This window comes from Hyla sarda, chromosome 3 (assembly GCF_029499605.1).
Source record: "Hyla sarda isolate aHylSar1 chromosome 3, aHylSar1.hap1, whole genome shotgun sequence".
Taxonomy (NCBI): Eukaryota; Metazoa; Chordata; class Amphibia; order Anura; family Hylidae; genus Hyla; species Hyla sarda.
Window position 1 is genome coordinate 444,370,737 of NC_079191.1, and position 13,131 is coordinate 444,383,867.

The 13,131-nt window shown below is 47.9% G+C and overlaps 1 protein-coding gene across 10 annotated transcripts in view; it reads right to left on the bottom strand.

Moving 5' to 3' along the window:
- DNAH8 (dynein axonemal heavy chain 8) overlaps positions 1 to 13,131 on the bottom strand; it is a 582,992-nt gene that overhangs the window by 413,822 nt on the left and 156,039 nt on the right. For all 10 annotated transcript variants that reach the window (XM_056568656.1, XM_056568659.1, XM_056568657.1 and 7 more), the window contains 2 exons: positions 3,596 to 3,715; positions 682 to 820 (listed from right to left, as the gene is read on the bottom strand). In XM_056568656.1, coding sequence (XP_056424631.1) covers positions 682 to 820; positions 3,596 to 3,715 — 259 coding nt within the window. The remainder of the gene's footprint in view (positions 1 to 681; positions 821 to 3,595; positions 3,716 to 13,131) is intronic.

Genomic DNA, 13,131 nt, shown 5'->3' on the forward strand with positions numbered 1-13,131 from the left:
TTTAAACGGGCGGCTGCTGGCCACAGTGCCCTGTGATTACAGTTGTGTGCCATCACTTGTATTGCTTAGCCGGTACAGCTTTTTACCTGGATTCTGCCCTTTACCTGTTTTCCCTGACCCCTGCCTTTAAACTCTAACTTGGAACAGACGAGACCGCCTGTTCTGACCAAGAGAGATTTCTGATCTTGTTTTGTATTCTAATTTAGTCCTGATGTTGTCCTCTGGTTATGACCCCTGAATTGTTTCTGAATATTCTTCTCACATAGACTCGGCTCTGACCTGGTCCGTTTGATTACACCTTTCTGTAATAGCCCTGTGCACTTAGTCAGTGTAGGGACCGCCACCTAGTTGGGGGCTACCAGTTAGGGTGAATCACCCAAGTAAGTAGAGACAGTGGGTTGGGTTCAGATTAGGGCTGAAATGCCTCTCCTACTCATTACATAAATATATAACTGCAATTGATTCTGTTCATTTAAATGAATAAGGAAAAAAAATTGTAATACATGTATTATTATTTTCAAAAAGATACTAGAGTATACTCCAGAGCTGCACTTTATTTCTGTAGTCACCATCCTCTGTTTATGTAGTCACTAAATGCTTTGAGAAGGGTACTAAAATGCTAAAACTACTAAATTTATCATCTAAAGTATTTTTATTTTCACTTGTACACTTTTTTTGTACCTTTCTTTTTTCTTGTCTTCATACTTGTTGCACGATTTGGTTCACGCACAGTTTTAAATATATGAACAATCTCTTCCACGGCTTGCTCTACCTGTTCACTCCTGTGGTTCAGATATTTTGCCATCTTTTTTGTGTAAATCTAAACAAGATGATCATGAATAGTCAGATACAATCCATCTGCATATTACAATGAATGGTTGTTGTCTTACTCTCTAAACTTGAATTTCATCCATTGAATATATACTTTCTCCACTCAGTCAGGGGTCGTGACATTGCCACTCCAGAGGAGAGCCGGGGCCCCGTACAGGAGATCGCGGGGGCCCAGCGCTCGGACCCACGCGATCTAAAACTTATCGGGAGCGCGCATTAAGGAGTCAGCACACAGCACGGCTGGCAGCTGCTGAGTCTCCTTCTCTCTGTTCAGTACTGTATGTGCCATACAGAGAGGAAGAACATCGGAGGAGGCAATGGAGGTGGTGGGGTTATGCAAAATAGGCGTGCACCCGGGCACTGCGCTCGCTCTCTGCCTGTTTCATATACAGAACAGCAAGCAACTTCAATGTGGAACAAAAACAAACGCTGTGCAGCGCTGTGCAGGACTTCAATCATGGGAGACACAAGGTAACGTATAAAATATTTACTAGCGAACCATGCAACGTGTTTCACTGCGCAAGCGCAGCTCCCTCAGGCATGAAGAAGCTGCACTTGCGCAGTAAAACGCGTTGCATGGTGCTCTATTAAATATTTTATACGTTACCTGGTGTCTGCGGTGATTGAAGTCCTGCACAGCGCCATTGATTCCTGTTCCACATTGAAGTCGCTTGCTGTTCCACAGGGTGGGCCATTTATATGGATACACCTTAATAAAATGGGAATGGTTGGTGATAATAACTTCCTGTTTGTGGCACATTAGTATATGTGAGGGGGGGAACTTTTCAAGATGAGTGGTGACCATGGCGGCCATTTTGAAGTCAGCTATTTTTAATCCAACTTTTGTTTTTCAATAGGAAGAGGGTCATGTCACACATCAAACTTATTGGGAATTTCACAAGAAAAACAATGATGTGGTTTTAACGTAGCTTTATTCTTTCATAAGTTATTTACAAGTTTCTGACCACTTATAAAATGTGTTCGATGTGCTGCCCATTGTGTTGGATTGTCAATGCAACCCTCTTCTCCCACTCTTCACACACTGATAGCAACACTGCAGGAGAAATGCTAGCACAGGCTTCCAGTATCTATATACACTGCTATATACTACTATATACACCGCAGAAGAAATGCTAGCACAGGCTTCCAGTATCCGTATACACTGCTATATACTACTATATACACCGCAGGAGAAATGCTAGCACAGGCTTCCAGTATCCGTATACACTGCTATATACTACTATATACACCGCAGGAGAAATGCTAGCACAGGCTTCCAGTATCTGTAGTTTCAGGTGCTGCAGGGGCAAAACAAAAATTGGAACAAGACCCTCAGTTTACGCAGAAGATTTTGTTCAGTGATGAGGAAACTTTTATGTGAATGGTGAAGTTAACAAACAAAACCACCGCTATTGGTCTGAAACTAACCCACATTGGATAGATCCCTCCAAGACTGTTGGAACACAAAAATTGGCCACTGGATATGTGAAATTGCTACATGATGATGCGTTTCCCTCTTTATGCACTGAAGCTGCACGTTCCCTGAGTTTTTCTAGCAAGATGGTGACCACTACATTATGGGTGTCAGGTCCGAGCATTCCTAGATGAACAGTTTCCTGGAAAGCGGATTGGTCATCGTGGGCCAGTTGAATGGCCCCCAAGGTCTCCCGATCTGACCCCTTAGACTTTTATATTTGGGGTCATCTGAAGGCAATTGTCTATGCTGTGAAGATACAAGATGTGCATCACCTGAAACTCCGGATACTGGAAACCTCTGCTAGCATCTCTCCTGCGGTATATATAGTAGTATATAGTAGTATATAGATAAGAGGGTTGCATTGACAATCCAACACAATGGGCAGAACATTGAACACATTTTAAAAGTAGTCAGAAACGTATAAATAACTCATGAAAGAATAAAGTTACATTAAAAACAAGCACATCATTGTTTTTCTTGTTAAATTCCCAATAAGTTTGATGTGTCACATGACCCTCTTCCTATTGAAAAAACTAAAGTTGGATTCAAAATGGCAGACTTCAAAATGGCCACAATGGTCACCACCCATCTTGAAAAGTTTCCCCCCTCACATATACTAATGTGCCACAAACAGGAAGTTAATATCGCCAACCATTCGATAAGCTTCTTATCTCCTCCCTCGTTTTGCCCATACCTTGTGGTTGTCCTGCACCATGGAGCGCCTTGTTTCATATACAGACAGAGTGAGAGCTTTGGCCTGACGTCACATCCTGTGTTTGGACTTCTGCCCGGCCAGCAGCAGTCCAAACTCGCTCGAGGGGGGGGAACGCATGCTGGACCAGTAGGGAGACCCCTAGTGGCCAGCATTTCAAAGTTAAAAAACACTGTTAAAACTAAATATTTTGTAAAAGAAATATATTAGAAAGATTTTTATTTTTTAATAAAGAATAACATATCAAAATTTTATTTTAATGAGAGTGCCCATTTAATATCATTATTACAGTTGCATTTTAGTTATCAGCTAGCCCTATCCCAAGGATCACATTAAGGTTTATGGTCATACAGTTCCTCATTTAGTCATTTAGTTTACATTGAGATCTGCAGCAGAAAATCATGCGCATCAAATTTGCGCAGGATACTGTACGTGTTAACGTACCCTTAGAAAGGATTGGAACTTCCCTCGGTGGCCTGTAAATGTGTAGCACATGCATGATATTTACATGGATGTGAGTAGTACGTGATGTAGTAGCTATTCTTTACACTGGCAGATTTATCTGTGCACATTACCTCATTACTGGCAAGTATATTTTCTATTCTGGTTGGTCCATCTTCAGGTAACTTTATCAATAAGGTCTCTGCTATATCCTTCAACGCTGCATCTATGGAAATTCTTTGTATGTCATTTACCTGTGGAAAAAAAGGTAAGATACGTAGAAGCTGGCATAGATTTTAGTTTGTGGTGCTTGGATAGCCAAAGGTTTGCCAAATTAAGAGTCATGCACCTCATGAAAAATGCTGCTTTTTACTCCACCAGACTTCTGTTTTAGGGTCTATTTACATAACAGAATTTCTGCATGCGGATTCCGCCTCAAATTAAAGCCCAATAGACCTCTATGGGATTCTGCACTCCCATTCATACTTCAGAACTTCCGCATTCGGGTTCCGCACAAGCCAGAAACCCCGCAAATGAAAGCGGAAGCAGAATTGGTGTGGATGTGCAGAAATTCTGCCGTGTAAATAGACCCTTAGACTTGCATATGAAACATCAGTCTAAACAAATAGAGGGGTATTTATGAAATCTTGTACACTCCTTTTTTTGGGGGGGCTGTGTTTTGTCTCAAATTTTTAGCTCCATCGTTTTTTGTGACAATCATTTGCGCCAAATTGTGTAGAACATTTTTTCTTAAGTGACGGTGTTAGTCAGGATTTCAGTTGAAATCATGCAATGGTAAGGAATTAATTATTTTCAATTTTTTCATTTTGGCGCATCTTGGCTCGCAAACACCCACATAAAGGTGAAAATCCACACCAAAAATAAAATGACAGAGAAAATAGCTACAATAGATGTCACGATGCCGGCTGGCGGGTAGTGGATCCTCTGTGCCAGAGAGGGATTGGCGTGGACCGTGCTAGTGGATCGGTTCTAAGTCACTACTGGTTTTCACCAGAGCCCGCCGCAAAGCGGGATGGTCTTGCTGCGGCGGTAGTGACCAGGTCGTATCCACTAGCAACGGCTCAACCTCTCTGGCTGCTGAAGATAGGCGCGGTACAAGGGAGTAGACAGAAGCAAGGTCGGACGTAGCAGAAGGTCGGGGCAGGCAGCAAGGATCGTAGTCAGGGGCAACGGCAGGAGGTCTGGAACACAGGCTAGGAACATACAAGGAACGCTTTCACTGGCACAATGGCAACAAGATCCGGCAGGGAAGTGCAGGGGAAGTGAGGTGATATAGGGAAGTGCACAGGTGAAGACACTAATTGGAATCACTGCGCCAATCAGCGACGCAGTGGCCCTTTAAATCGCAAAGACCCGGCGCGCGCGCGCCCTAGGGAGCGGGGCCGCGCGCGCCGGGACAGGACCGAGGGAGAGCGAGTCAGGTACGGGAGCCGGGGTGCGCATCGCGAGCGGGCGCTACCCGCATCGCGAATCGCATCCCGGCTGGAAGCAGAATCGCAGCGCCCCGGGTCAGTGGATCTGACCGGAGCGCTGCAGCGGAGAGAGTGTAGCGAGCGCTCCGGGGAGGAGCGGGGACCCGGAGCGCTCGGCGTAACAGTACCCCCCCCCTTGGGTCTCCCCCTCTTTTTAGGGCCTGAGAACCTGAGGAGCAGACTTTTATCTAGGATGTTGTCCTCAGGTTCCCAGGATCTCTCTTCAGGACCACAACCCTCCCAGTCCACTAGAAAAAAAGTTTTCCCTCTGACCTTTTTAGAGGCTAAGATCTCTTTGACAGAGAAGATGTCCGAGGAGCCGGAAACAGGAGTGGGAGGAACAGATTTGGGAGAAAAACGGTTGAGGATGAGTGGTTTAAGAAGAGAGACGTGAAAGGCATTAGGGATACGAAGAGAAGGAGGAAGAAGAAGTTTGTAAGAGACAGGATTAATTTGACACAAAATTTTGAAAGGACCAAGATAGCGTGGTCCCAACTTGTAGCTAGGGACACGGAAGCGGACATATTTAGCGGAGAGCCATACCTTGTCTCCAGGGGAAAAAACGGGAGGAGCTCTTCTTTTCTTATCCGCGAACCTCTTCATGCGTGATGAAGCCTGTAGGAGAGAATTTTGGGTCTCTCTCCATATAATGGAAAGGTCACGAGAAATTTCATCCACAGCGGGCAGACCAGAGGGCAAGGGGGTAGGGAGGGGGGGAAGAGGGTGACGGCCGTACACCACGAAAAATGGGGATTTGGAGGAAGATTCAGAGACTCTGAAGTTATACGAGAATTCGGCCCATGGAAGGAGATCTGCCCAGTCATCCTGGCGGGAGGAAACAAAATGTCGCAAATAATCACCCAAGACTTGGTTAATTCTTTCTACTTGTCCATTGGACTGGGGATGATATGCAGAAGAAAAATTTAATTTAATCTTGAGTTGTTTACAGAGAGCCCTCCAGAATTTAGACACGAATTGGACGCCTCTATCCGAGACGATCTGCGTAGGCAATCCGTGAAGACGAAAAATGTGTACAAAAAATTGTTTAACCAACTGAGGCGCTGAAGGAAGACCAGGAAGAGGGATGAAATGTGCCATTTTGGAGAATCGATCAACGACCACCCAAATAACAGTGTTGCCACGGGAAGGGGGTAAATCAGTAATAAAATCCATACCAATCAGAGACCAAGGCTGTTCGGGGACAGGCAGGGGATGAAGAAAACCAGCGGGCTTCTGGCGAGGAGTCTTATCCCGGGCACAGATAGTGCAGGCTCGCACAAAGTCCACAACATCCGTCTCCAGAGTCGGCCACCAATAGAAGCGGGAGATGAGTTGCACAGATTTCTTGATGCCCACATGACCTGCGAGATGGGAGGAGTGACCCCATTTGAGGATTCCGAGGCGTTGGCGTGGAGAAACAAAGGTCTTTCCTGGAGGAGTTTGCCTGATGGAGGCTGGAGAAGTGGAGATCAGGCAGTCAGGTGGAATGATGTGTTGCGGAGAGAGTTCAACTTCTGAGGCATCCGAGGAACGAGAGAGAGCATCGGCCCTAATGTTCTTATCGGCAGGACGAAAGTGAATCTCAAAATTAAATCGGGCAAAGAACAGAGACCACCGGGCCTGGCGAGGATTCAGCCGTTGGGCAGACTGGAGGTAGGAGAGGTTCTTGTGGTCGGTGTAAATAATAACTGGAAATCTTGATCCCTCCAGCAGATGCCTCCATTCCTCAAGTGCTAATTTAATGGCTAGAAGCTCTCGATCCCCGATGGAGTAGTTCCTCTCCGCCAGAGAGAAGGTCCTAGAAAAAAAACCACAAGTGACAGCATGCCCGGAAGAATTTTTTTGTAAAAGAACAGCTCCAGCTCCCACTGAGGAGGCATCAACCTCCAATAGGAAGGGTTTGGAAGGGTCAGGTCTGGAGAGCACGGGAGCCGAAGAAAAGGCAGACTTGAGTCGTTTAAAGGCGTCTTCCGCTTGAGGAGGCCACGACTTGGGATCGGCATTTTTTTTGGTTAAAGCCACGATAGGAGCCACAACGGTAGAAAAATGTGGAATAAATTGCCTGTAATAATTGGCGAACCCCAAAAAGCGTTGGATAGCACGGAGTCCGGAGGGGCGTGGCCAATCTAAGACGGCAGAGAGTTTGTCTGGATCCATTTGTAGTCCCTGGCCAGAGACCAAATATCCTAGAAAAGGAAGAGATTGGCATTCAAACAGACATTTCTCAATTTTGGCATAGAGTTGATTGTCACGAAAACGCCGTTTTCCACTCATCCCCCTCTCTGATGCGGATGAGGTTATAGGCGCCTCTTAAGTCCAATTTAGTAAAGATGTGGGCACCTTGGAGGCGATCAAAGAGTTCAGAGATGAGGGGTAGGGGGTAGCGGTTCTTAACCGTGATTTTATTAAGACCGCGGTAGTCAATGCAAGGACGTAGGGAGCCATCTTTTTTGGACACAAAGAAAAATCCAGCTCCGGCAGGAGAGGAGGATTTACGGATAAAGCCCTTTTTTAAATTTTCCTGGACATACTCAGACATGGCAAGAGTCTCTGGGGCAGAGAGAGGATAAATTCTGCCCCGGGGTGGAGTAGTACCCGGGAGGAGGTCGATAGGGCAATCATAAGGCCTGTGAGGAGGTAGAGTCTCAGCTTGTTTTTTGCAGAAAACATCCGCGAAGTCCATATAGGCCTTAGGGAGACCGGTTACTGAGGGAACCACAGAGTCACGGCAAGGGTTACTGGGAACCGGTCTTAGACAGTCCTTGGAACAAGAGGGCCCCCAACTCTTGATCTCCCCAGTGGACCAATCCAGGGTTGGGGAATGAAGTTGAAGCCAGGGAAGTCCAAGGAGAATTTCCGAGGTGCAATTGGGGAGGACCAAAAGTTCAATCCTCTCGTGATGAGATCCGATGCTCATTAGAAGGGGCTCCGTGCGGAAGCGTATGGTACAGTCCAATCTTTCATTGTTTACACAATTGATGTAAAGGGGTCTGGCGAGACTGGTCACTGGGATGTTGAACCTGTTGACGAGAGAGGCCAAAATAAAATTTCCTGCAGATCCAGAGTCCAAGAAGGCCACGGTAGAGAAGGAGAAGGCAGAGGCAGACATCCGCACAGGCACAGTAAGACGTGGAGAAGCAGAGTAGACATCAAGGACTGTATCACCTTTGTGCGGAGTCAGCGTACGTCTTTCCAGGCGGGGAGGACGGATAGGACAATCCCTCAGGAAGTGTTCGGTACTAGCACAGTACAGGCAGAGGTTCTCCATGCGGCGTCGTGTCCTCTCTTGAGGTGTCAGGCGAGACCGGTCGACCTGCATAGCCTCCACGGCGGGAGGCACAGGAACAGATTGCAGGGGACCAGAGGAGAGAGGAGCCGAGGAGAAGAAACGCCTCGTGCGAACAGAGTCCATATCTTGGCGGAGCTCCTGACGCCTTTCGGAAAAACGCATGTCAATGCGAGTGGCTAGGTGAATAAGTTCATGTAGATTAGCAGGAATTTCTCGTGCGGCCAGAACATCTTTAATGTTGCTGGATAGGCCTTTTTTAAAGGTCGCGCAGAGGGCCTCATTATTCCAGGACAATTCTGAAGCAAGAGTACGGAATTGTACGGCATACTCGCCAACGGAAGAATTACCCTGGACCAGGTTCAACAGGGCAGTCTCAGCAGAAGAGGCTCGGGCAGGTTCCTCAAAGACACTTCGGATTTCCGAGAAGAAGGAGTGTACAGAGGCAGTGACGGGGTCATTGCGGTCCCAGAGCGGTGTGGCCCATGACAGGGCTTTTCCGGACAGAAGGCTGACTACGAAAGCCACCTTAGACCTTTCAGTGGGAAACAGGTCCGACATCATCTCCAGATGCAGGGAACATTGGGAAAGAAAGCCACGGCAAAACTTAGAGTCCCCATCAAATTTATCCGGCAAGGATAGGCGTAGCCCAGGAGCGGCCACTCGCTGCGGAGGAGGTGCAGGAGCTGGCGGAGGAGATGACTGCTGAAGCTGTGGTAGTAACTGTTGTAGCATAACGGTCAGTTGAGACAGCTGTTGGCCTTGTTGCGCTATCTGTTGTGACTGCTGGGCGACCACCGTGGTGAGGTCAGCGACAACTGGCAGAGGAACTTCAGCGGGATCCATGGCCGGATCTACTGTCACGATGCCGGCTGGCGGGTAGTGGATCCTCTGTGCCAGAGAGGGATTGGCGTGGACCGTGCAAGTGGATCGGTTCTAAGTCACTACTGGTTTTCACCAGAGCCCGCCGCAAAGCGGGATGGTCTTGCTGCGGCGGTAGTGACCAGGTCGTATCCACTAGCAACGGCTCAACCTCTCTGGCTGCTGAAGATAGGCGCGGTACAAGGGAGTAGACAGAAGCAAGGTCGGACGTAGCAGAAGGTCGGGGCAGGCAGCAAGGATCGTAGTCAGGGGCAACGGCAGGAGGTCTGGAACACAGGCTAGGAACATACAAGGAACGCTTTCACTGGCACAATGGCAACAAGATCCGGCAGGGAAGTGCAGGGGAAGTGAGGTGATATAGGGAAGTGCACAGGTGAAGACACTAATTGGAATCACTGCGCCAATCAGCGGCGCAGTGGCCCTTTAAATCGCAAAGACCCGGCGCGCGCGCGCCCTAGGGAGCGGGGCCGCGCGCGCCGGGACAGGACCGAGGGAGAGCGAGTCAGGTACGGGAGCCGGGGTGCGCATCGCGAGCGGGCGCTACCCGCATCGCGAATCGCATCCCGGCTGGAAGCAGAATCGCAGCGCCCCGGGTCAGTGGATCTGACCGGAGCGCTGCAGCGGAGAGAGTGTAGCGAGCGCTCCGGGGAGGAGCGGGGACCCGGAGCGCTCGGCGTAACAATAGAATGTAGAATATTTAAACAGTGCCCAACCAAAAAGTGTTAGAAATTATTTGGCTAATAAAATCATATGTTCTCCTCCGGGAGAACTATCTTATATAATTTTAATGCGCATAATGTAGCAGTTACCCAGCCATTTTTTTTTTTTTTTTGGAAACCTTACCCAAGTGTAACTGTTTCCTATTACATGAAGTGAGGATGGGGGCGTGGTTTGGTTGCCGTTCTGAATGGCCGCTCCTGCTTCAAAGCCGGGAAAACAGCACCTAGACATCTACCAGCCCGAGCTGTCTCAACTATCATGGCAACCTCCGATAGAAAAAGAAACTTAAAAAATGGTGGTTCTCAGCAGTTAACATAATTATTTCGCTATGGGGACTCGGCCCGCAAGTCCTCCCAAGATGGTGCCGCGCACTCACCCGACTCTTACGGGCCGCAACAAGTCTAAGCACTCAATGGAGGAGGATCGCTATCAGAGTGAGCCCTTACCAGAACCTGCCTTCCACCCGGGTACAACAGACCCTCTCCTTTGACATACCGTCACACTGGAGCTCACCTACACAGCAGATACAGCCCAATGAGACCACTTCTATCCTGGTAGGAGATAGCGGAGCGGCATAGACGGAGTGCTGCAGCGCGAGGAATGGAACAGCTGGCAAGACTCGCCTCAGGTAAGTCCACTAAAACAGAAGCCCCGTCTGGCTGCCCCAGATGAGCGAACTGAAGATACTGCTGACTCAGTGGCCTATTCTGAGACTGACCTGTTTACCACATACCAGACCACTGATGTTACGCCGAGCGCTCCGGGTCCCCGCTCCTCCCCGGAGCGCTCGCTACACTCTCCTCACTGCAGCGCTCCGGTCAGATCCACTGACCCGGGGCGCTGCGATACTGCCTCCAGCCGGGATGCGATTCGCGATGCGGGTAGCGCCCGCTCGCGATGCGCACCCCGGCTCCCGTACCTGACTCGCTCTCCGTCGGTCCTGTCCCGGCGCGCGCGGCCCCGCTCCTTAGGGCGCGCGCGCGCCGGGTCTTTGCGATTTAAAGGGCCACTGCGCCGCTGATTGGCGCAGTGGTTCCAATTAGTCTGTAAATTGTAGTAAATAAAGAAAAAAGGTGTCCTGCACTCACCGCTTCTATCCAGGTAATCCTGCTCCCATCTCGGGTCACGACTCGAACACGGAGGACATGGGTTGTGGAGCGCTCAGAGGCGACTGCCGGCGGTTTCACGCATAGGAATGCGCTTCATCCGGCCTCGTTAACGTCATCGCGCTGTGCGAATTATAAAGGTGCAGCTGGTGAGTCACATGATTCCAGGTGAACTCTCACCCCGTGTTATATTCAAAAGTGAACGGACCGGAAAGCCACATAAGGAAGCAAAAAGCAAGTTAGGTAAGTACATCAATACTAATAGACCTAGATCTGCCCTGAATAAACAGAAATTTATAAAAAAGGGGAAAAATCTAATTTATCATTTAACCCTAACGGCCCCTGTGCGTCAAGGCGCAGTATCCAACGCGCCTCGGCACGTAGGAGCAGACGACGTCTATCTCCTCCAGAAGGGTGACAAGGGATTGTTTCAAGACCTCCAAATTTTAACGTGGTGCAATTTCCACCATGTATGGATTGCATATGCTGAACAAATCTTGGGGATCCACCTCCTTTTCGAACCGAGTACATATGCTCACGCACTCGGGCCCGGAGTTGTCTCTCGGTTTTTCCAATATAAAAAAATTGGCAACTACAACATAAAAAATATACAACGAAGGTGCTCCGGCAGGTGATGAGGTGTTTTATTTCAAAAACATAACTCCCTAATTTAATAGAAGTCGCATTAATGTTGTGAGGGCATTGAGGACAGAAACCGCACTTCTTATTCCCTTTCGGGGCTATACCAGACAACCAAGTCTCCTTGGGATGTGCTTCTCTATTCAACTTCTGACCCTTCAGTAGATCAGCGATAGTCTTGTTTTTTCTGAAGGTAACTATGGGTCTATTTTGTGCTGTATTCACAATGTCTGGATCTGCCATTAATAGATACCAGTTCTTAGTGATGGCAGATTTGATAACGTGATTCAGAGGGCTGTTTTTAAAAGCAAAAGTGAATTTCGTAAACGAGTATCTGAAATCCAAGCAACCACTTTTTTAAAAAATCTTGAGAAGAAGATGGCCCTCCTCCAGATTGAGATAAAAGAAGTAAAACGTGACAAATTTGTGCGCGACAAGCGCGATTATGACAACGACAATGTTTTTTCTTGGAGTACCAATAATAACAAAAATGGTAGAAGAAATGCAGGTAGAAGATTTAGAAGAAGAAACTTCAAGGGTCGCAGAAGCCAAGACTTCTGGACCACTGAATCAGACACGAGCGCTTCAGATGAGGGTAATAGAGATTCTAGCCAGGGAAACTCCTATACTCAGCAACCCCCTTTAGAAAGAAGACCAGAAGGGGGGGCAGAAAGAGGCACGCTCAGAGGAAAGTGGGCACAGAAACGCAAGGAGGTCACCTGGAGGGATTAGCAGGAGAGACTCTGGTGGAGAACCTGACAGATGTTGTCCTCCCCCAGAGTACTCTGACTGCTTTGTCTAAAGGTCTGAATTTTGGATTAGTTGAAGGTTTTGATTTTGTCTCCTTTGAAGTCGATTTATTTAGGGCTGTTCGTAAAATTAATCTCAATAAGTTTTTTTCCAGCTCCATAATAAAAACACCTCCTGCATTAATTGATTGCAATACACCTTGCCATATAGGCCCTTTGGGCTTTATCCCTGTTAAGGGTTTTGATGCTAATGACATGGAGTTTACGAATATGTTAGTTGACTTGGCATCAGATGATGCCACACAGGTTCGATGTGGAGGGGACTCCCCCCCTTTTTTGGGGGGGGTCCCCTCCACATTCAACCCTCCCTTGGCACCGGGTGGCCCTATTGATTTGTTCATGAAGGCAGTAAAAAATGACATGAAGGCACTCATTTACCCCCATCCACTGAGTAATTTATCTAACGATGAATTTGAAGGTCTGAATTGGTTAGTTAAGAGAGAGGATCTTGTCATCTCAAGAGCAGATAAGGGAGGCAGTATTGTTGTTTGGTCTAAAGTTGATTATAACCAAGAGGCTCAGCGTCAATTGTCTGCGATAGATACCTATGAAAAGTTGTCGGAGAATCCTACGAGCCGTATTAAAGAGAAGTTGAGATCGTTCCTTCGCCACTATGTAGAGGTTGGAGTGTTGGATCTGAAATTAGCGGAACGTCTTATACCTGTGACCCCCAGTGACCCCAATTGGTATTTGTTACCTAAGATACATAAGTCCCGCACCCACCCCCCTGGACGA